Source organism: Tachypleus tridentatus, chromosome 6 (assembly GCF_004210375.1).
Source record: "Tachypleus tridentatus isolate NWPU-2018 chromosome 6, ASM421037v1, whole genome shotgun sequence".
NCBI classification, from domain to species: Eukaryota; Metazoa; Arthropoda; class Merostomata; order Xiphosura; family Limulidae; genus Tachypleus; species Tachypleus tridentatus.
The window spans coordinates 168,329,834-168,355,559 of NC_134830.1; the positions used below are offsets into that span (position 1 = coordinate 168,329,834).

The following is a 25,726-nucleotide window of genomic DNA, read 5'->3' on the forward strand; positions in this document are numbered from 1 at the left end:
CAATAATATATGGTTTACAATGTTGCCCAGTGAACTTTCGAGAATTTCGTCCAAACATTATAAACCTGCTAAGAGACAGTTTGAGAACACTGTTGATTTGCTACAGTCAGTGTACGGTAATCCTGGGAAGTTATAACTGTGATAAACGATTTGAAGTCTATGTTAGTTTTACCCTCAGAAGACATAGTGTTTAAAAGAGCTTAGAAGCTTAACTCACTAAAAAACATTACCTCCCTAAACAACATGCTTGACGTTAGGACTACATTACATAAATAAATTATTTAAAGTTTGAAACTGTATTTTGAAATGACAAATAACAGAATTAAACAATGAAATAAAACATGGTCAGATGTAAAATATTATGTTAACAGTCTAATTCAAGCATCAGGCTCTTGAATTAAACGAAATACAACAGAATAAAAAGAAATTTATAAAATCAAAACGTATTAAGTTCATCAGAGAATTGGAACATAAAACGCGGGAAGTACATATTAATGCTGTCATATAAAAGGTTAAATAAAACATTATTGTAGGGAATAATATTTAGCATATATATGAAGGTAAAATACAAAATGGTGAATTTGTTGTTGTTTTTTTATTTCGGGCAAAGCTATATGAGGGCTATCTGTGCTAGCCGTCCCTAATTTAGCATTGCAAGACTAGATGGAAGACAGCTTGTCATCATCACCCACCGTCAATTCTTGGACTACTCTTTTACCAACGAATAGTGGGATTGACAGTCACATTATAACGACCCCATGGCTGAAAGAGCGAGCATGTTTGGTGTGACGGAGATTCGAACCTGCGACCCTTGGATTACGAGTCGAGTGCCTTAACCACCTAGCCATGCCGAGCCGTAGGTTCTGGTCACTGCAAGATATCGGCCAAGTTGGCCATTGACTTGTAAAACCCATGCATAAAAAAAAGAAACACTTGGTTAGAAAGACCTGTTCTAACCAATGATAAAACCTCCAAATTCATATAATTAAATTAATAAAAATTAAAATACAAAATTTGCAACTCATACAGAATCAACATAGGACTCAACAAGCTCTTGCATTAACTTCACTTGTAAATTCTTCGATGCTACATCTATCTCGTGGTTGGCAATTGTGGTGGTTCTCGAATCATTCATGGCTTTGGCTAGAGTGGCCCTCTTGTCATCGTTTAGTTCAATCCATGAGTAATATACCTCCTGCTTAAATCGTAAAGGAGGTGTTATCCTTCACTGCAGCCGATATTTCTATTTTCTTGTAGACAGACTTAACCAACTGCTATATCCTAATAGTATTGATTGTGCAGAGGCCTGATCAGTCATTAAGAGGACTCATGTTTCAAAACGTTTTATTGGGCTTATAAAATATGAGAATTCATCTGGCATTGGTAATATGTGGTGATGTTATTCCTTTTAAGCAAACAAGAGGGTTCTATTTCTTCATTGCTGATACTGGCTCTTCATTTTGGGAGCTCTCCAATGGCTCAGCAGTATGTCTACGGACTTACAACGCTAAAAACCGGGTTTCGATACCCGTGGTGGGCAGAGCACAGATAGACAATTGTGTAGCTTTGAGCTTAATTCAAAACAACAACAAGAACATTTTGGAAACTCAACACGTGGAACGTGGCCTTAACTTGACTTCTCCTTTGCTGTTTTTCATGTTCGATTGAGGGAAATTTGAATGTTGCAATTTAAGACATTCCAGTATTATGTTATTGGAAAGGTACTGTGATCCTACTCAGCCAGTATGAATAATCAAGGCATTAAATATATGTACTATGCCGTATGGTGCTTTAACGTATTAACTTACATCATCAAATTATTGTTTTCTTTCCTTTTTACGTATCATTTGGTTTTTCATTTCCCACATCAAATCTGCATAATATCACTTTTTCCCAGATATACGCATCATGTCATTTCTTCTCATAAATTCCTTTTGTTTTCTCGTTTCTCTTAAATATATATAATATTATACATTTCGACGTCGTTGGAAACCATGAAAATTGTTTGTATTTTGAATTTCGCGCAAAGCTACTCGAGGGCTATCTGCGCTAGCCATCCCTAATATAGCAGTGTAAGACTAGAGGGAAGGCAGCTAGTCATCATTACCAGCTCTTGGGCTTCATTTTCATGAACAAATAGTGGGATTAACCGAATAATACAACGGCAAAGAATTCATGCAAGTGATTCTTGTGCCGGACTACACGATAATTCTACATTTTCAACTCTTGGGGTGTTATAACTGCTATATGCATCAGTCTCCCGCTTGTACAGTGGTAAGTCTACGGATTTATAACCCTAAAATCAGGGGTTCGATTTCCCTCGGTGGACTCAGCAGATAGCCCGATGTGGCTTTGCTATTAGAAAACACACACACAGATGGAAGTTTATGCATCACTTCTATGATATTTCTTTCTCGGGTCTTTTTATCGTATTTAATAAATTAAGCACATACGAAATTACACAATAAATCAGATCATCTGAATAAACTTTCGTTTTTCTTTTTAATCAGTCAACCTATCAATTCTTATGTATGCATTGAGCACATTAACAGGATAATTATTCCTTTTCCAGATAATGTACTTCTTTATCCATCTTTTTTTTTAACCGCAAGTCATTTTTAAAATTTGCAATGACCTAATGACCAATTAAAGTAAAGATCAGTATGCGTTTTCTTTCTAAGTACTTTCATTTTAAAAACATTATCAACCCTACAAACCATGATATTAAGAAAGAAAAATGACTGTCACTTATATTTCGATGAATAAATTTAATATTACGATATACATGATTTAAATATAATAAAAACTGTTCAACCGTTTGTCTGGGAACAAAGCCAGCAAATGTATTATCAACATATCTAACAAAAAATTAAGATTAACTCTACTTGTAACTTTACAGACTAGTGTGTAAATAAAGATATTAGCTGTGATATGTGCTTATGGACTGCCCACACTTGTTCCCTTAATGTGATTGTAATTTCTTAAATGCTATTTGACGTTAACATTGGTGAACCCTTGTTTTATTTCGAAAATTTTCAATCCAGTTTTAACTGTTTTTTATTGTATAAAATGTTGCAGTGTATGAGAGACACAAAAAGTAAAAGCTCGGTTTAGGAATATTTTATTAGATCGGTTACTCCTTCTACTACCAATGATACCCCTGTAAATTTGGTTTGGTTTGGTTTGAATATCGCACAAAGCAGTGAAAGACTAGAGGGAAAGCAGCTAGCCATCACCACTCACCGCCAAATAACTACTCTTTTATCAGCGAATAGTGGGATTGACCATACCATTATAACGCCCCCACGGCTGAAAAGGCGAGCATGTTTGGTGCGACCAGGATTCGAACTCGCGACCCTCAGATGACGAGTCGAAAGGCCTTAACCACCTGGCCATGCCGGGCACCCCAATAGATCTCATCAAAGTTTTTTCAAATTTATTCTGAAGAATATTTACTTAAAATTTAGTTCTACTCTCTAATAGTAAGCTAGAAGTTTCCCTATGACGAAGAGTAATACTCAGTAAAACTTTGAAACTGTTCTTAGTCCACCTAGGTGGTACAAAGATACTGACAACATTTTCGGTATATGGAATTATGGACTTTTGGAACTCGTGGAAGTCTTTAATAATCAACATCCTAACATAAAGCTCACACTTACTCGAACTGTTAACGTTTGAAAGCCTATGCCCTTTCTTGATACAATGGTCGGTATTGAAAACAGCAAACTTATTACTACAGCATACTCCAAACCATTTATTAAAGCCATTATATATACTACAATTCACACCATCCACCAGCTACCAAACGAGATGTTGTTATCAGTCAACGTAGTTGAAAAAAATCTGCAACACCCTTGAAGAGTGTTGTAGTTCAGGGTGAAACGCCAAATGTTTCTGTTGTCCAGCAGCAATTCATATAATTACAGTACTTGGACATTCCATAATTTTAACAAATGATAGCATTAAAAAAACAAACAACAAACTATATCAGAACAATGTTTCCTTGATTATCCCTTTGTGGTTAAACCTTTAACTGATCGTCTTCGTTAAGCAATTAGAATATTTGATTTGAATGTGCACATCATACAAAAACCAAATTGAAAAACAAAACTGAAGGATATACTTAACTTTCAGTCATCAATACTAACAATCCATGCAGTTCCAAAATGTGCTTTGCTAAGTCTAATGGCTTGAAGAAATACTGCATACCTCGGAACACATCTGTGAAATGACGTGTATGTACAGTGTTTAGCATATATATATAGGTGAATCCAGACACCAAACTTATGATCATTTCAAAAAACATTCATTCATATCATTACAATCTTGACAACAAAGAGACCACCGCTGAGCATTACATCAAGACACAGCATAGTCAACGAGATATCTTATCGGATCAAACTCTTAAACATTCACTTGAAAGAAAATTTAATGAATCTCTTTTCATTCGACCCATTAACATGTAGGATACCTTACCGCTATATGACTATTATTATTTCATCTAAACTTTTTATTTTACTTTTACTTTTATTTGTTTAACGTTTATTTTTTATGGTAATCGATTTTAACCTGTTCAACAATGCTTTGAACACGCTTCACCCTGCACAGTTATATTATATTGATGTAGTTTCATATCATTTTCGTTTACTATAATTTAGAATATCATTTGTAACTTATTATGTTCATTATAAATATAAATAACGCAAGAATGGACAGTCGCCACTCTTTATCACTGAAAGAGACATACATATGCGTCCACTATTACTATGTTTGAAGTTCGAACTGGCAGACAGTGCAAGATGGCCGAGAGTGACAGTTGTCCGTCTGAGTCAAGATCTGAAAAAATGAAGAGAACACAGTACTTTGTCGTCAGCTGTTACACGTACGGTAATTAAGAGTCGGTGGCGGAGAGTGTTCAAAGGCACTCCACTCGTAATCCGAGGGTCACAGGTTCGAATCCCCGTCGCACGGGGATAAGGACACGATGTGCTACCTTCTGTGGTACATAATAAACACCGAGGAAAGAGAAGGGATTCTAATCTCAATATTTCTCTCTGGGCTAAAATCCAATTCATTTTTCATATGAGAAGTCAGATATGTGTGTTTTGTGAACTATTTGTGCACTAATTTATAAGTTGAAATTAGGTCTAGATCGTTTTCGCTTTAGAAATCTATTAAAATCAAATAAAATTGAATAAGACGTAAGCAGAAACATTGGACAGAATAATAAAACATTTAGTTGCAGTTGTTTGCTGTCTTTATTGTTAATGGTTTCTGTCCTTACCTCTTAATTTAAACCTTTAAAAATAATAAAATAAAATGAAATAATCTTCATGGCCCCAATTACAACTTAAACTCTTATTTATTTTTTATTTTACCTTGCCATTGAATGGGCATTTATATAATATTTTTCTTAAAATCATAGTTGTGTTTTTATTTCATGAAAGTATCTTCTTTATTTCAGTTTCACAAATGAAACCCAATTTTCTAGTGATCGATTCCTGGTCTATTTATAAACATCGTGGAATATCCCTATAACGTCTTAAATGAAATGTAGATTTTCAGAGCATGTGATTGGAGGCATCGAACCAAAAGTAATGTGACGAATATGTCAGTTTTAAATATTAATATCAAGTTACTTTGTTTTTCCACTTGTACAGTTTGGTATTGTTGTTTTAAATTAAATACTTTTGTGTAATGTTACATATACGTGTACATATATATTTGCAATCTTTGAGACTGCTAATTAATATATTTTGACTTGCGTAATTAAATAAAATTGAACCTTTCTAAAGAGTCAGAAATTTATTTTGCCAAAGTATATGGTATTGTAAAAAATCGTTATAGTGATAGCTATTAACTGTTATGGTTTGCACAATAAAACATTACATCATTTTACAGGTAATATTAACAAAATTTAATACAAAGAAAGATGCATTGTTTCTTATGTACACTACCTGAATTTAATAGTTTCTGTTCAATAGGTTTATGAGGAAGGGTATTTTTTAAATTTAAAAGAGGGCTCATTGCACTTTGGGTAAAGTGCCACGTTGCTCAAAGTAGCGCAGGCTCTGTACAAAACTTATACTGTCTTCCGTTGGGTTAATATAGGTTGCTTACGTCATTCGCAGAGGATAATATGTGGATGGCTTTACGGAAGAAACGTTAGTAGGGTTTTTGTCTAGCGAAGTTATGAAGATTAAAATTATGTGAAAAGTAAGTTATTTAAAATAAAAGTGATATCTAATCACGTGGACGTATGTTACGAGAGGCATTTTATTAAAAATAAATCTATCAGTATGTTAAGCCTAATACTTGTTAGTAATAACACTGTAGATAGTATAGACTAATTACTAATAGAAGTACAGTTCTGTACAGAAGTCTGTAGTTGATAATGAAATGAAAGAAGAAATTTGAAAGTTTAGCCTTCATTTAAAGATTAAAGCTCATTTAAAAAATAAAGGCGAAGCAGAAATTGGCTCATTGTTATTTTTTAATTACAATTTTTGACTTAGCAGGATACAGTTATGGAAGGTGTGATTGGAAATGTTACTTATTAAATATAAAATAATATTACTTTAGTTTCATTAAATTGCTGGTTTAAGACAGTTATGTTGCTTATAAGCATAATTGCTTCTCTATGTATTTTCTGTAAAGAAAAATTTAAACATTAAAAAAAACCCAATATCAATTAGTGATTGTTAAATATAGACAAGAGAATTCTGAAGTTTCAAAACAGAATAGAAAAAAAAAAATCAGAATGTGTTCATAACTTTATATCTTATTACTTATAAGTTTAGAAAGAAGTATTTGGTTACTGCAGTTGGATGAAGGCTTGTAATAAGTATGTTGTGTTTTTACTCTTATAAAGGTTTTGATAACTTGGAATAGTTTAATTATTAATAATTTGAGTTAGATCCTTATGGGGATGAAAAAATAGTTAGGAAACTGATCATAAGGAATAGTGGTGTTGACGAATTTTTGAATGAAAGAATGTAATTATAAGGTCCCTCAGAGGTATGTTTTTAGATTATTTCTAGGTTAATGTAAATAAATAACATGTAGATCCAACCATCTTGCAGTCTAATTTACTAATATTTCTCCCACCCTTATTGATGAATTTTGTATAATCTATGTGACATTTTATTCCACATTTATCAAAATACATTGGGTCTACACACTTTCCATCATCTAGATAACATCTAATGATGTCAAGAAAATTAACTTATTATCTTCAGCTACCTTTGTAACCTTAGAAAAAATTACTTTTTATCACAAATTAATACACATGTAACTTGGGTAAATCCCAGAATTTGTCTTAAAATATTTAGGGTGAAAAATATTTCTAAGTGTAATATCCTTTTTTTTAAAAACAAATTTAACTCAAATGTAATCCTTTAACCCTTCAGTACAGACTCTGTCAATTTGACTGATGATGTGACCTCTTTGTACCTCTTTGTCTGTATAAATTTAATACTTTTTTAAATTGTAAGTCTTTTACTTACAAAAAATATTTTGTAGTCAAGTGTGTGTTAATAAACTAAAGGTTTATTGATGAATGCATCAAATATTTGTTTTAAATGGTTTGTGTGCAAAGTAATTTTAATGTTAATATTAAAAATACTTTTATTCATCTCAAAAATTTTAAATTTCATTTGTCATCTCTGAAACTTCTTAAATAAATTGAAATCTGTTTTGATTTCCCTTTGCGCTGTGTCTGACTTATTATTTGTGCCGTTGTAAGTTGTAAATTGCTCTGCAATATTGATTTACATTACCCAGGAGCTGCTCCTGTGAGTCCCTTATGAAACATTTTTATTGTATTATCATTTATTTTACATAATCCATATTTTTACATTTTGGTTACTTTTATAACGATAATAATAATAATAAATAAAACATGGAAAAACAAGAAAAACAGTTTGCCTCTTCTTTTCTTGCTGTCAGTTGTCAATAACAGGTCAACTTTTTATAATGTTAGTAATGTACTAGGTTTTTATTGAATTAAATAATGCACCAAAAAACATGCATAAATAATATGCAAAAATCAGACAATATTGACTGAATCTAAACATTTGTATGGGACAGAAATGTACTGTGTATTATAAGAAGTGTAACTGATGCCTAGATGTTCAGAACACATTGTTATACCATGTCATTTGGTAAATGAAAACCTTATTTTACTATTGGTTACAGGTAATATATAATTAAACCTAATAGAGAAATATTAACAAATTATGAAAGAGAGGGTTACAGGTGGGGAATGGTAGGAGGGATCTGATTTCTTATTTTATAGCTCTGTAACCAAACAGAATAGAAGGCAATGAATTATACTTTGCCTGAATAATGACAATTTATAATAACTGGCATTTAATTTGTAGTTATTGGAGAGTGTTGGACAAAATAGAAAATACTTAAAATGTTGTCACAGCAGGAGAAATTCAAGATTTAAAATATCTTGTACAATTAAGAACTTAAAGCTTATAAGCTATTAAAATATGTATTATATACTCTTCAAAAAAAGAAATGCAAAAGGGATATTTTTTTTATTTTAAAGAGAAATATATGTAATAACGTTACAAGCTCAGAGTATGTGATGTTACACGTGTTAAGGCACTGATTTTCAGACCAAAATGACAATAAAAGTTGTGCACTTTGAAAACGGAGGAACACATCGGATTTTTTGCCAAAACATTTGTTTGAGAGATCTGCATGTTCTGCAAGTGCAAAATGTGCAAAATCCCTATAAAAGTGACGGGTTCTTGGTTTCCATAGCTCAGTGTTAAGCCACCAACACGCAATACAGTTACACCAAGACTGACTGAAGCATAATGCAACAACGCCATTGGTTGCTTGGAAGCAGGCAAATCTCGATCAGATGTTGCCAGAGCTTTGAATGTCCACCCAAGCACCATCACAAGGCTATGGAATCGTCACCAACAACATGGATTAACTCGTGACCGTCCACGATCTGGTAGACCTCGTGTGACCACGCTCGCACAAGATTGCTACATCCGGTTATGTCACCTTCTTTAATGGACAGGAGGTTTCAAGTTCATATGGGTTTGACACCTTTTTGTTCTTTTCTGCAGGAACTTGGAGTCCATCAGGGCTTTGTTTTGAGTGTCACACTTTTCAGTTTAAAGATTAATGCCATCACTAAACTCCCTCTTACTGTTGCAAACGGGCTTTGTCGATGACTTCTACATCTCGTGTCAGTTGTCGAACATGAGATATATTGAGTGGAAGCTACTGACACCCCTCAATCGTTTTCTGAAGTGGACCACAGCAAATGGCTTTACCTTTTCTCTTAAACCATTTACATGCACTTTAGCTGTCAACAGGGTATTTGCCTTGATTCTGAACTCTGTATCAGTGAAGCTGTGCTGCCTGTGGCCCCTGAGACAAAGTTCTTAGGGCTTATCTTTGACCATAAGCTGACCTTTATACTACACATCAAGCAGGTACGGGTCAAAAGTACAAGAGCACTGAACGTCCTCCGTGTCCTCTCTTCCTTGGGGAGTGGATTGATGTTCTATGCTTAAGATATATTGTGTTCTTATTTGATCGAAACTCAGCCTTAAAAATGCTGTACCCCATTTATCATCAAGGACTTGCCTCTGCTCTGGGGCTTTCTGTACTTCCCCAGTTCAAAGCTAAAACATAGTCTCATGAATCTTCCTTGCACCTCTGCCATTTGCAACTATCTTTACTATATGGTTTGAAACGTTGTTTCTTACCAAAGCATTCCCTCTAGGGTTGTGTTTTCCTTCTTCAGTGAGCTATATTTTTTCAGAACAGATGATCTGCCATTACTCCTTTTGGCCTTTGTATCCAAGGGCAGTTGGATAAATTGGGTCTGTCCTTGGATAATAGTGCTGTATCCACTGATCACCCACCATAACTCATTACAGTCCCCAAATGTGACCTATCTTTGTCATCTGAGAAAAGCAGACACTCTCTATTGGAAATACTGTCTGTTATTTGCTGAACATCTTTTGAACCATCCTTTCATTCCCATTTATACAGATGGTTCAAGATTAGATGACTCTGTGGGCTCTGCCATTGTTTGCTATGATTTGGTTGTTGCACACAGAATCCCCTCTACACTTTGTGTTCACTGCTGAAATGTACACCATTTCTCTTGCTCTAGATCACATAGAAGCTATGCAGTACATGAACTGTACTATTTATACTCATTCACTTCACTCTCTGTTAGCCCTGAAATTGCTTCAGGTCAGTTATCACCCTGTTCTCGCAGATATTCAAAACCAACTGCCCATTTTTCTTTAACATCTACTTCTATCCAGTTCTGGATGCCAGGCTATGTTGGTATTTGTGGGAAGAGCTCATTGACACCACAGCTGAGCCTGTCTGCTCTGGCACGATCACCGTTGTGCCTGTTCCATACATGGACTATGGTCCTGTGTTCAAGGCTTGGCTCTATGCAAGCTGGCAGTCAACTTGGAGTGAGCAATGAAAACAAGCTTTTCCACATAAAACCCTATATTGGATTTTGGCCGTCTTGCTTCTGTAAGGATCGGAAAGAGGAAGTTGTTCTAACTAGACTATGCATTGGTCACAGTTTTTAAGTCATTGTTTTCTTTTATCTGGAACTGATGCACCAATCTGTAGTCTGTGTAACACTCAGGTCACAATAAGTCACATTTTACTTTCTTGCCATCATTACAGCTTTCAAAGACGGCACCATTTTAAATATGTTCTGCCCCAGAGTTTGTCCATAGCGTTAGTGTTTTTGGTGATAGTGACACTGTTCACCTTGGAAATGATTTTAGTATTTTAAAGGCCATCAGTCTTGTTAATGCTATTTAAGTGTTTTAATTTATGCATTAGACCTTTTTTTAATGTGATTCCCTTTTTAAGAATAAAAGCTCATCTAGTTCAATTTGAAATTAGAAAATGGCCATAACATCAAATAACTTTGAACCAGGACTGGAAAGACTAACTTCAGGTGACTAATGCAGCTGTTTGAACTACCTGTTAGTCATCCTGGTGAGGTATTATTAAACTGACAGAAAATGGCCACAACATCAAATAACTTTGAACCAGGACTGGAAAGGCCAACTTCAGGTGACTGACAGTGGTTTTTGTACTTACCTGTTAGTCTTCCTGATGAGTTATGATAGTTACAATTATGCTATAGAGAGTCCTTTATAACTTGTATTACTGTAGTTTTTCTCTTAATGTTGTAGACTAGATGTAACCATTGGTTTTGTGCTATTTGTGTTTTTGTTTTAACTTTGTTTTGTTCTACTGTAATTTCCATTTATGAATTGTACTAGATTTACTTTAATTTTAGTTTTTTACCCAATGTTTGGTGCAGATAGCCTAGTTGCTTTGTGCTATAAAACACCAAATCAACCAATCAACTTTGCTTTTGACACTGAATGTTGTAAAGAACTGTATCTGGAAAATATTTATGTAACTTAGATTTTGAAAATTTTTATGTGTGGGAGAGAATTTGGGAAATGATATTCAGTATTCTATTATAATGATGTGTCAGGTCGTCCCTTAAGTAATGTACAATTTTAGGTTCAGATAAAGAGAAAGGATTTCAAATGCTTTTAATGCTATTTAATTAATAATATGTTCCATTATTATTAATTTTTTTCATGCTGATGATTCACAAGCTTCTGAATGCCACTTCTGTAAAATTATTGAGGTTTGGAGGAAAAGAAGGTTAAGAGAGTAGTTTTGACATCTTCATGTGTTCCATTCTAAGTTATTTTCCATCAAGATAGTTCTGCAAACTTCAGAACAACTGATATCAGATAAGGCAAGGTTTGGAGAATAAGTAGGATGTGAAAGTTTTTCCCAGTCTAGCTCTTCAGTCTTTGCAGATGTGATCCTTGCTATATAGGGTCCTGCACTATTTTGGTGCAACACAATACCTTTGCAATAGATCGAAGCAGGCCTCTTTTCTTTCAGTGCAACATTCAAGTGCTCTAACTGTTGACAATAGAAGTCTGATGTAATTATTAAATTGAGTAGCAGTAACTCAAAGTGGATCACACCAACAATATTCCACCAAATGCTTAATCAGACTTTCCTAGCTGGTTTACCTGCACTGGATGATTGTCTGCAGCACTTAATATGTTTATAAAATATCAATTTTTCATCTCTGGTCACTAACCTGTCCAGAAAGGTGAGGTATGATCACGAGACTGCAGAGAAGTAGAAATGTCTGCTCTTGGTCTGAGGTTGGCTTCTGTCAAATCATGGAGAACCCATTTTCCACATTTTAACACCTTTCCAAGCTGTGCAGATGACAGTGAACTGTTGAATGGGTTGAATTAAGCTTCTGTGCTAGTTCTTCAACTGTTACAGCACAACCTTCATCAAGTGCAGCCAGCAACAAGCCATTATTAAACTCAACAAGATGACCTGTTGAGTCATTTGTTGGTTTTGTGATGTGTTTTTTACATCAAAAGATATTACATTAGAATAATTATATATTATTTTAATATATAAAATTCTGGTATATATCAGAACATGGTGCATCATTTAAGCTGTAATCACCTGATCTGAACTTCTGAAAAGACCTTCAACATTTTCTTTCGTTGAGAGACTCTGCACCATAAACACCTTGAATGTTTCGTGTAGTTTCTGCTGCACTGTTGCCTTTTTTAAAATCATAAAGCATTATATGCCTAATGTGTTCCTCAGACACATCCATCTTAATAAGGGTTTATTTGATTAACAATCTGAAAAAGTTTAGTTAGGTTTGAAAAGGATCCAAAAATTTCTTTAGTTTTTTTTATTTGCCTGAACATTTTAAAATATCTCCTAGTACATATTTTAGTCATTAAAGCCTTCTACAAAGAAAAATTCATGATTCACTTTCTGTATTAAATTTTCAGATATTACTTATGCGATCACCTGATATGTGAAAGGAAAGTTTTTTGAGATGTAATTAAAGAGAATATTTGATGTCTTTTGGATGTGGTGAGAAGAATGAATTGATTTATTGAATCTGTTGATAATCATAATTTCAGTAATAAGTTTAACCTTATAAAATTTTGTGACATGAAACCACTAAAAACTGCAGAGATGAAATATTGCAAAACACATTGTATAGCTTTAAAAAAAATATGAAAAGCAGTATTGTACTTATTTCTCAATTTACTTTCCTTGTTACTTGAATGATGTAAATATGTAGGAATGAGGAAAAGGATACGATAAATTCTTTAGTCGTTTTGTTTTATTTTGGAAAGTGTAAAGAATTGTTTTTTCTAGAGATGGAAAACTTTGAAATTTAAGTTGGGAAATAGTTTTCTAAGCTTCATATTCAGATTTGATAATCCATATTGAGTATACTTACAATGTTGACACTAACTTAGTAATTAATCAGATTTGGATTTGCTGTTTTTAATGCAGATTTTCCTCATGATTTTGTTTATTTATTTAACTTCACTTAGATATAATTATTTAATTTCACTAATATATGTATTCACACACACACATATGTGTATATATATATATATATATATATATATGAAATATAATATGCTGCATATTTTAAAAAAGGATTCTAGGGTACAAGCTACAACATGAGATTATAAAATGTATCCTAGGTTTTGGAGGTGATTGATGAACTAGGACCCACATTGCAGTTGGGATACACTGTTTATCAGTCTTAACTTCCAATTCCCTAGTCTTACATAAGGAAATTGGAAATTATGAGAGCGAGATGTGGGTGCTCAAGCCCACAGCATCCCACATCTGGCTGCAGACAGTTGTGGGAAGGTGACTGCTCTCCCAAGTTAAAGTAAGAAAAAGATATAAATGTAAAAAGATGAAAAATAAATAAATAAAAAATGAAAATAAGGTGGTACCATTGTGGGTAAATAAGATAAATTTTACCTCTTAAAGTTATTCCTGCCTCCAATATGTTAGAGGCACTAATTAACAAGACATCAGTAAAGTGGTAGTTTACTATGACTGTTGTGCTTTTATATGTGGCTTAAGGTGTGCATCTGCATAAAGTAGTGTCAAGTTCTTAGATGACCTTTTTTTTTTTAAACTAAAATTAATTTTAGTAGAATTTCCTTCATTTTACTTTCTTTGTATTTATTACAGTATAATTTAATAATTTTACCTAAAATTTCTTTATTAAATCCATTAACTATTAATTTTAAAATCAGTATAGCAACATTATTAATAAAATATTGTAATTTATTACAAATTTTACAATATCTGAATAACTGAAGTTATAATGTTTATAACAGATGGGTATGGCACATTACTATATGAGGAGGGTGAACCATAAATTGGGAAATCAAAATCTTTTAATCAAAAAATATTTATATTGATATCCTTTTTATCAATTACTTTAACTTTTAAATCTAAATAATGTGCATCAGTATTTAGAAATTGAAGTATTTTTAATTTATAATTCTGTTGGATAAATGGTGTCAATAACATTATATATTTCAGAATTATTTATGCTGATTAAATCATCAATACATCTAAGTTAAAGTAAAAATATCTGGATTTGCATAGTTTTCATTTTCAATAAATATATTTTAGTAGTAGTATAAATATAAATTTGCTGCACAAGTTGAATAGTTAGCTCCCATTGGAATTCCTATCACTTGTTTAAAAACCTGTTTATTGAAAAATATAAAATTATTATAAATACAGAAACTTTATTTTATGTTTTTAAACTATATTTTCTTTTTTCCAGTTCTATAAAAGGATAACAATATTGTTCTGTTAATGAATTTAACAAAGATTGAATCTTTTAATGGTATTGTGGTACATAATGTAAAGTGAAATGTTTGAATACTATTTATCTGCTCAGACCTTCTTAGACATTCTAAGATAATTGGTTATTTTTTATCCAAAACTTTGTGTCTTCTATTGTTAATATTTGCATTTTCTATTTTATTGAGTAAAATATTAAGCAATTTATTTAATAACATAGCCAGTTGTTTGATGATTGTTTTTATTGAATTGGAAATCTAAATTTAATTGGAGATGTATGTGATTTTGGAATAGCATAAAGAAATGGCAAATCTGCACAAGAATTGTGTTTAGAAGAAAGTTTATGATAAGCTTTAAGGAAATTATTAATTACTGTATCATTTGGATTGGTTGACAAGTTTAAAAGTTTATGTATTATTAATTTCTTTTATCATATATATAATTAATTCATATAATCTTTTTTTTGCAAATTATACCAATATTACAGTTTTGTATCAAATTTTAGATTGTAATTCAAACAGTAGTGTTACACATGAGTTAATTTCTAAATTTAAAAGTAAATATTGAAGTAACAACCCTAAATATTTATTTTAGTGAGTCTCTCGATATGTTGTATGTAGCACTGGTTAAAATTAGATATTTATAATATCAGAATGCTGAATCTATAGTTTCTTTTGTATGAATTAGGAACTGAAATTACGAATATTGACAAGCTAAAATATAACATGAGAACCCTTTTTTTTATTGATGTGGTATAACTTGTATGTTAAATGAAGCAGTGTCCATATTCACCTCTTTCTGTATTTGGAACCAGTCCCTTATATATATATATGAAAATGTAAATGACCAATAAACAGTTTAGAATGTCCCTCCAGTGGCCTCAGGCATTTTAATCTGTTAAAAGGCAACCACATTGTTTCAAACCAAGATTTCAAGGAGATAGGCTGTGTGTTTAGTCTGTTCAGGTTAATTTATTTATTTATTATTTTTTAGATTTAAAATACAAGATTGATAAATTAGTGTGGAATTTTTGTTATCAACATAATAATTTATGATGTTTTTGTCATAGGACTTTGTGTGAAACCTAAAAAGGTTTATCCTCCATATACAAAATTTTAAAAGGCATAGCAACCTCTGTCCAGCAGAAATTGAGTTCAGAGGTCACAGCTAGAAAAGATAATTGTTTGCTTTACCTTTCTATTGTTCTATATATTAAGAGAAAATGTTTATTTCTATATATAATCTATATACATATATAAAGTATAATGATTAAAGTGTGATCATGTATTACTGGTCCACTAAAACACTGCCAAAACAGGGTAATTTAGGAAAGACTTAAAAAGATCAGTTTTATGTTGGATATGATAATATGTGTGCATGTGCTTTGTCAGTGCAAATTATGATATGTTAGTTTAGGAACAACTAGAATGCCAATATAATAAAAGATAATAAATAACATAATGTTATCAGACTTAAGCTTCTTAGACTAAACATTTCTATTTTCATGTTATATTTTGTACTAATTCTAGCATGAAATAAAGCATAATTTAGTTATTTTGTGATAGTTATAAGGTCAGTCAAATTGACATATCCCACATAGGGCAGAGAAAATAACATGTAATGAAAATGTATCAAATGTATTTAAGAGGTTCTAGAGATTACAAAAAATAATTTGGAATTTTTGAAATAAAAAATAATTTCTTCAAAATAATAATGTGAAATCACATTTGTGAAGATGTACATGATGCATCAGAAGTTGAAGTGTTAAAGACTTAGTGTGTGCAAATGTGTATATTAACTTGTATATTATATTGAGCTTAATGTGAAATACTTAAATTGCTCAGCTTTGTTTGATGGCTTACATGGCCCAACAGGTTCCTTGCAGTCCTTAAATTTTACTTGTTTTAAGAACAATTATTCAGTCATCTCATGGGCAAGAACCTTTTTTAAAAAGCTTGCCAGATAATAAATAATTTTGTATTTAAAACTTTTAGAACAGGTAAAAATAACACTTGGGTATTTTCTGGAGTTTTTATTTTATCATCACTTTTTCATTAATTTAATGTGTTTTAGAGTTAACAAGAGTAAGAACTTTATTGTATGTTTTCTAGCAGCATGTTTGCAGGATCACCAGGACATCCCGTGAGCTCTGCTGAAAGGCTACTTGCTCCTTCTGCACATGTTAGTACTGCTAACCCTTCACCTAGCATCACTTTAAACTCTACTCTGCCCTCATTTACTGAAAATTTGCAACAACAGTCCTTTTACAGTGAAGAAATGAATAAGGCAAATAATCCCATTGGCCCACCACCACAATCTGGCATGAATTTTAGGAAACCTGGACCTCCACTAGTACCTGCTCAGTTGAATCTTAATCCGGGTCAATGCTCTTCATCACCACAACAACAAAACAATCACCAGTTACCAAGAACAAGTGAAAGAGGAAACTACAGCTCACCAAGTTATTCTGTTCAGAATGGACCCAGGTTATCCTCGAAATTTCCACAGACTGCACAGCCTGGAGCTGGACATTATAATGTAGGAAGAATGTTAGGGCCAGGTCAAATGTATTCTCTTAATGGTGGTTTTTCAAGGAGTTCCTTGTCAAAACAGAGTGCTCATCCTCTTTATCCTGTACAAAACCAATCAGTGCCTTTATCAAGTCAGTGAATTTTAAGTTTTTTTTCTTTAATTTACAGTGTTAAGTTTTACTCTAGCAGAAAATATAAATAATTTAAATTTGAGTTAATGTATTTTTAAATATAACTCCACATCAGTTTTCATATGTCCAGATCATCTAAATACATATTTTTAATGTTAACTAGATTCATTTTATCCTTCACAACATAATTTGAATTTTAAACAAATGTTGAGTTTTCTAATGAAATGGCTCTCACTGTTCAAATTTCAGATAATGTAGTAGTAATTGCAACCATATGCTTTACACCACTTATAATTTATTTTGCATGAGTCTCCAAGTTATGTTACATATGTTAATGAAGTTTAATGTTAGTATGTATCAGATTTATATTTGCTAACATTATTATTGTTACACACAATTTTTTTTCCAAAACAAATATATTTTAATATACAAACAAGGATACAGTTTATAATAATGGTTATTAAAAATAATAATATATATATATAAAAGTTTCACAAATTTAGACAATATCAAGCCCTCTATCTACTCTGGAACTGAATACTTTGGTTCACGAGTAGCAAATTGCTTTTATGTTGATATACAGATACACTTCACTTGATAAGAATGTTAGGTAAATTTATTTTTCACGTGTGGAGTATTTTTTACCAATGGAGTTATCTAGTCTCATTGTAGAAATAATAATGTCTGAAGTTAATACACTGAAGTTTGTAATATTCAAATTCTACAAATGTATCTTGTCAAATATTTGTAGTTTTCCAATTAATAAGTTTTTATCATTATAGCTTCAGAGGCTTTTAATATACCAACCATAGCAAATCAACAGTATTAAACTGTCTTTCCATAAGCTGCAATGATACCTTTTATTCTTGTTAGTCAAGATTCTCAAATTCAGCTGGTAACAATACTGGTATTTTACACACACCATACATTGTTAGAAACTAAATGTTCTGCAGAAATAAGTCTATTATCTCACAAATAGTAGTCTTAAAATTTCATATTGTTTCTAATTAAATGTGTGCCTCTTAATAAGCAAATTTGTATACCTGTTAAAAGCTGTAAGAACCTTGTTTAATTTTGAACAGCATGTTTCCTAAAGATTAGATTCCAAGACTTCAATAAAGAAGCATATAAGGGGACTTATTCCTTCTTATCAGGTGCTGTTTGTTGAATTGTTTTTGTTTTAAATCTAAAAATTGTATATATGTATATATTCATCATTTTCTGTAATACAAGTTAAGTGATGGGTGTTTTTCAACAAAAACAATTAAAAGTACATTACTTAGTCCTTATTTATTGCTTGATTATTGTGTTTTAATTATCTCGAAGATACTTCTGTAAAGCACATTTAATTGTATGTCAGTGAATTTTGCAAGTGAAATGTAATTAGTTTTCACTACATAAGACATACTTTAAAGCAGCTAAAATTAACTCAGTACTCAAGAAACACATGATTGGCAATTACAGTGTAAGATCTAGTTTTAAGAAGAACAGGTTTAGAGGCAGTTACTATAACAAAAAAGTTTGTTTAATTATCTGTAAACATTTTTTTGTGTTTTCTGAGAGTTTACTGCAGTTTTCTAATTTGTTTGGCATATTGGAGCATTTAAAAGGCTTTTGATAAGCACCTTATCAGGTGCCACAAATTATTAACTTGTAAACTAGACTCATGGAGTAGTTTGAATGTTTTAATTTATTACTTTTAGGTTTCAAGCAAATGGTTGCAATAAATTAGCACTTTTATAATTGGAAAATATAAATTTAAGACATATCAGTGTCATGCATTGAGTGCGAGATTTGTGCATTTACACGCTGTGTTACTCTAGACATTTGATGTGAAATATGTTAGTAACATTTGTTATTAATTAAACTTATTTCTTTCATTTACCACCATTCTACTAAATTCATTTATTTTCATAAGCCTAAGGTTATGTTCATTGGTCAATTGTCAGTACTTAAACAATCGCAGCCTAGCATGTACATGTCGAAACTTGAACATATCTGATGGGAGAGTGCAGCAGTAGGTTTGTTACCAGCTGCTGAAAAGTTAAAAATAATGAGATGCTGCAAAGTACAAGACCACATTAGGTTGTTAAGAAATTCTCCAGAATTTTAAAGAGTTCCATGATAAAATGATTTTTGAAAATTTTTTTCAAAGTCTTGGAATTACTCAGAATACATGATTTTGCTTTTAATTTTTCAAAATTCTTTGGGGGTTCCTGGATCCCCTATTACACTTACGTGTACACAGATGAATATCTTGTGCCCACTTAACAGAATCTTACTCTTTCCAAAATTAGTTACTTGAGAGGTGTGGACTTACAAGGTCTGTTTTTTATAGGCTTATAAACAGTATTGCTATTATAAAATAAAATCTATGATGCTATCAAGATGTTGGGAAAGGCTTGCACGTTTGAGAATATTTTGAACTGGTGAATTCTTAATTGGTCAGAATAGAAAATGAATAAGATGTGAGTATGTGTATACACGTTTGTGTGTATAAAATCATAAATTTTTAAGCCATAAACCGAACATTAAAATTACAATATGCTGCATATTTTTAATGTGTTGTGTGTGTATATAGAAAACTATTTAGTGTAAAGTTATGGTTTAAATACTGAAAATGGAAGCTGGTACAACATTAGAAACTAGTAATTTACAATTTGTAATATAAATCATGCTAACTGTATACTTTTTCTGCAATCCTTTAAATTTGTGTGCTGTGTATTCAAAATTAGAGGCACATTTAAACAGTAACTAAAAATATACTATATATATATATATATATATATATATATATATATATATATATATAGCATGTAAAAGAATATAATTTTTTCTTGTCTTCAACTTAACTATTTGAGTTCTGCTATTGAATGATAGGCCTCTTGATAGAGCTGGGTGACTAGTAGAATTTATCAGTCAGTTAATTTTCAGTTGCAATAATTGTTTATATTCATCTAATTGATTATTCTCATGAGAGTTGTATTGTTATAATATTCAAATAGCTGTTTATCTACTTGCTAATTTTCATGACATAACAGAAAATGAGGATTTGATCACAAAACCTCCACTTGGATAGAAAGTAAAAATTAGATTGCCAGTAGGTAATAAAATTGACTTTTGAAATCATCAGTGTATTGTGTGGTAGCAGGCACTTGGGCTAGTCATTGGAGCTTTGACTTTACTGACAGTTACACTAAAGTTAGATAAGATGGTGGTATGCAGTTGCAACTGGAGCACACAAGCCACTAACTTAAGGAAATTTAATTACACTAATAAACAACTCTGATATTCTACAAAAATGTCAGTTTTATTTATTCTTTACTTACAAAAATACAACTTCCCTCATTAGATATTTGACTATTTGCTTTAGTAATTTCTCTACAATACTCATTAACTGTTATTATCAGCAACTTATTGATCAACATAATGATAATAATACTTGGATATACCATTATTACCAGTTTCCTGTATGCAATTCACATTAATTCCTCAACTACATTAGTTGATTGAGAGAAATAGCAGTTTATCTTGGATCAAACTGAGGGGAGCTTGTCTGGTCTCATTGTAAGTTGAACAACTTCTGTATTTTGTCATGGAGAAAATGTGCTGAGGACTTTTTTAGTCCTAGATAACTTTCTTTAGCCCTGGAAATCTAATTTTTAGCTCCAAATAAGAGTTTGTAAATGATATTTCCTCGGTATTCTTATGATTTTCCAAGTAATGTGCATAGTTACCTGAAAGTAGTTCTGACACTTCAGTGATTTGTTTCTGGAAATCATTGCACTTTACAAGAACAAAGATTCCTTTCTTATTGGCTACAGTCATAATGACTGAATTGGCTACCATATTATTTGTAACACTACATTGTTCTCTGGCTATCAGTTCTACATCAAAGTGCCAGTTATTGCTTTTAATATAAACTTTTCTGTTTTCTGTACTAACAGAGTAGCATCAATAGTTTATTGTCAAACTTGTGACTTTCCTTTAAAGATTTTCTCTCTACGTTTTGTGCTGGACATAAGATTTTATTTCTTTTAATTCTCAGTGCTAGCTGATTGCTCTTTGCCTAGTTCTTCTTTGCATTTCCTAACATAGGCAATCTCTCATATGCTATTCATATCCACACTCAGAAATTTCTATTATTGGTAACTTCTTTTTTAGTTTTTTATTAGTTACCAAAGCAATTTCATAAAAATCCTTAATGTATTCAATTGTGTCATAACTGACAAAATCATGTAATATTTTGTAGGAGTGATAACATTTTTGTGTGATTTTAGAAATTCCAAGCAGCACTGGACCTTTACTACCAGCTCCTTTCCCTGTCCAGAACTGGACACACACTACTAGTCCAGGAGGAACACCTGGACCCTCGGGTAAGAATACACTTATTTCATTTAGTACGCAATGCTTTTGTAGCACTTGTGTGGACAGTTTTACACATAATTTGCAAAAGAAGAAAAGAAAGAATATTCATAAAAACTATATGAGAACCAACTTAATCCTGTAGATAAATACAAAATGTACAAAAAGTTTGGAACTACAGGGAATTAACTGAAATTTAAAGAATTTGTTGCATTTGTTATCCTTGTGAATCTAAACCAGTGTGGTTTAATAGCAGGATAACTCGACTTTTAGTGCTTTGATAACACCATAATTATCCAGTGTCTGAAAAGTTATAAATCACCTATGATTCCATACTTCTTGGACATGCTGCATATGTATGTGTAATCTGCTGCTCCAGAAAAGTATAATTCATGCTCTGTTCAATCATTTAAATTTTATGGCATTTTTCAAAACGGTTTCTTTTTTAAGTGATCAATCCATGGGTGTTGGGACATGTCAAGATAGCATACAAGGCCTTTAAAACTAAGGCAAATATTAAAATCACAAAATGGGTAACATATTCTCAAGGGATGATAGGTTTTTAGCAGAAAGTTATTTTTTTTGAGATGGACAGAAAAATGTTTATAAAGATTCTACAACTTCAAGTGGGGTTTTGTTTACAGGCAAAACTTTCTGAAGCTGTTCAGAAATGGAAATATTAACTTTATCTTCATGAATTGTAAAGTATTAATTCTGAAATAATATTAAGGTAAAATTCTTTATATACAGCTAAAATTAATGTTTATGATTGCCTTAACTTTAAGGTAAGTTACTTTGTGTGTTGGATAGACAACATGAGAAAATAAAGGCATGAGAAAAACATTGCTTAACAGGCTTTAAAACTTAAACAAAAAATATTGTGTATGAAGACCTTGTAATACTTACCAGTGAACTGCCAGATTTTCTTAACATACTAATTTTAAACTAACAGAATAAAAACTATAACAAACGCAAGATGGTTGTGAGGTCAGTTTGGGGGATTGAGCCAGTACTGAAAGAGTTCATTTCTGCACCTATTTGTGCATTGAATAATGGTTATTCATTTCTGGGAGAGAAGAAAAAAAAGGGGGTAGGCTCTTACCCCTCTAGTCTCCTCCTTTAAATTTGCACCTGTTTATACAACATTACAGAATAGTTATTAATTACTGAAAAATTGGTGGGGGATCTATTCCCCCCAAACAAAACAACAACAAACAAACAAGGTAAACACAAAACAACAACATTGATTTGCATCTGCTTATACAACATGAAAGAAAATATCTGAAACAAATAAGGGTGAGTGTGTGTTTGAATGTTTGGGTTCTGTAGACCCACTTCTCTTAGAGCTGTATGTACTTGTACAATATTAAAAATTAGAAATATAATGCAAATTAAATTTAAAAACTTCAAATTTAAACTTTATTTAGCATATACATTGTCAGAAAGTTGGTGATGCCATGCATTGACTTTTCTGTAATCAGGGAATTCAAAATTAAAAACAATGGCAGATAGTTTAGTAGGTTTTTCAATATCAAAGAACAAGCAGTGTCATTGGCAATGGGAATTGAACTTAAGACCTTCAAATTATGAGTTGTCATCTTATGTCTAATGTAGTTTTGAACTTAACTACAAACAATCTTAATAGCAGTATTTTGATTACTTGGGTAGTTGGAATAATTGAAAATGGTAAATAATCAGACATCCTAATTTCAATTAATTTTAATTGTTTTTCATAAAATAATTGATCAATCAGTGTAATTTGTTGATAGGTAATTGATTGCATTGATTAATCAATTAGCCACCCCTATTGGTCACTATGTTTGAAGACAACCATTGTTTTACTTTTAAGTCACAAGGAAATTTTTGAGTTATGATTAGGTTTGGAATTAGTGTTTGTACATAACTTTAGGGTTATGGGAAACATTATTGTGATGTAACTACTTTTAAGAATACTATGAAAAGTGGTAATTATAGATTTATGATACATGTTTAAATTTTCATTCATTGTAACTTTTCACGTCACTTGCTCTCTGTATAAACATGCATATATTTATTTTCAACCATCATAAAAGCATGCATATGAGTTACAGCTGGAATAACCTTCTAAATTGCCCAGCGAAATTAGAAGCCAAAATTTAAGCTTTTTTGTACTAATTTAGTATTTTAAAGGTTTGAGTGATTCATATTAATAAACATTGGAGTTGAAAGAAGTGACTCAAATGTTTTTATTGATTTTGAAATTAATAATTATTTTATTTTTGGTAATACGAGATGTTACAGTATATGCTGTGCCAGCTAACCTGTATTTTTAATTAATGGCTTGAATGATTTAATTAATGCAAATAGTATATTTATTTGCTTGTAACTGCATGATCCCCCCTTTCTTATAGAACCTACTTCGGCTCGATCCTCACAGAACCCTTCCCCCATACCCATGCAGCGTATTGACTTCATGGAAGGGCAGTTTCCCTCTAACAGACCAAGTAGGTCCAGTTACCAGTTTTATTTGCATGTTTTGCAGTGGCTTTTTGTCAATAACTCTTCATCAGTAATACTGTAAAATTTATCTGTTTGTTGGTGAATTTGATGTGTAAAGATGAAATTTTTAAAAAATATATTCAGTGTTATTAAGCATTATCTGTCTGTTATACAACTGTACTGCTTTATGTATAAAATAGTTTCCAGCTTGTCTGTTTGGTAAGAAAGTTATATTAAATCTTTGTTTGTAATTAATGTGATTTTGTTTTTCACATTTAATAGGTCCAGCTCCTTCAGCCACAAACCTACAGGCTTTAGATCAAGGTACAGGAGAACATAGGCATAATGGTCCAGCTATGGTTTCAGGTCCTAACTCTCTACCACCACAGACTATTCCACCTTTATCTACTAATCTGCGTGTTTCTCAACCACCAAAGCCACAATCTTCCCCTTTTAATTTCAAGCCTCCATCTGGTGGTGTAGGGCAGGCTCCAATTAGAACTAAATATCCACAACAAGTAGGTTTTTTTTTATCTATGTTAACTTTTTACAATGGGTTTGTGTATATTACGCTATCTTATAACTAACATATAACCATGAAGAAGGTATAAGTAATTCTAAAAGTACTTAATGTAGCTTGATGAAATTTGACAAACTTTTAGTAAATATTAAAATATTTTGTAGAAAAAATCAGTTTCAATTATTTTTCTAAGCATTTGTCCATAAATATATTGAATCAGTGAGCATGTTGACTGATGCATATGCGAAGTAATTTTTCATATTAAGATTAAAAATACCTTTCATCATATAAGAATTTTCAAATATTGTATGTACAATCTTTAAAACATCCTAAATAATTAAGAGATGTTTATTAAAAAACTTCATATTTTACCTCTTTTTATTTTTTCTCTTAAACAGCAGGGATGGATTGGACTAACCTCTTGACCAATGAAACTAATTACCATTTTTTAAATAATAATAAAAGAGTAACTGTAGATTGTTAGATGAAACCAGTTGTTTATCCTAAATAGTGTAAAGCTTATATCAATATACATCTGTTTCTGCCTAATGTTACTGTTTATTAACCTTTAAATCATAAGTAATGAATAATCCTGCTAAAAAGTTGTAACTTGTTCAGCAGATATGCAGTTTGTGTAACCATGTTGTATGCATGAGCTGCTTACAAGTGTATCATATGAAGTACATTTATTATTTTTATCATTTTACCTAGTACAACCTTGTTTAACCTATTAAGTTTCTACTTTTCATGCTTGTTACTTTAATAAAGAATACTCTTGAAAAATAAAAGGACTTACATGGGTTTTCAGTCTGTTTTTCTCTATTACTGATACTACTGCACTAGACAATATTTAATTGAATAATGCACCTAAGAAGTTAAAATAATAATAAACAGAAACAATGTCATATAACTATCATTTTTCTGACTTTCTAACCATGTCATAAGAACTTCTAAAAATTCAGATTACCTTGTTG

At 31.7% G+C, this 25,726-nt stretch overlaps 1 protein-coding gene across 1 annotated transcript in view; it reads left to right on the plus strand.

The window, feature by feature from the left end:
• The first annotated feature begins 6,062 nt into the window (after positions 1-6,062).
• Positions 6,063-25,726, plus strand: part of LOC143254407 (protein transport protein Sec24A-like) — a 55,573-nt gene continuing 35,909 nt past the window's right edge. Inside the window, 5 exon segments of the mRNA XM_076509528.1 lie at positions 6,063-6,164; positions 16,842-17,389; positions 21,670-21,765; positions 24,145-24,237; positions 24,515-24,750. Of these exon segments, the coding sequence (XP_076365643.1) occupies positions 16,843-17,389; positions 21,670-21,765; positions 24,145-24,237; positions 24,515-24,750 (972 nt within the window). The 5' untranslated portion in view covers positions 6,063-6,164; position 16,842.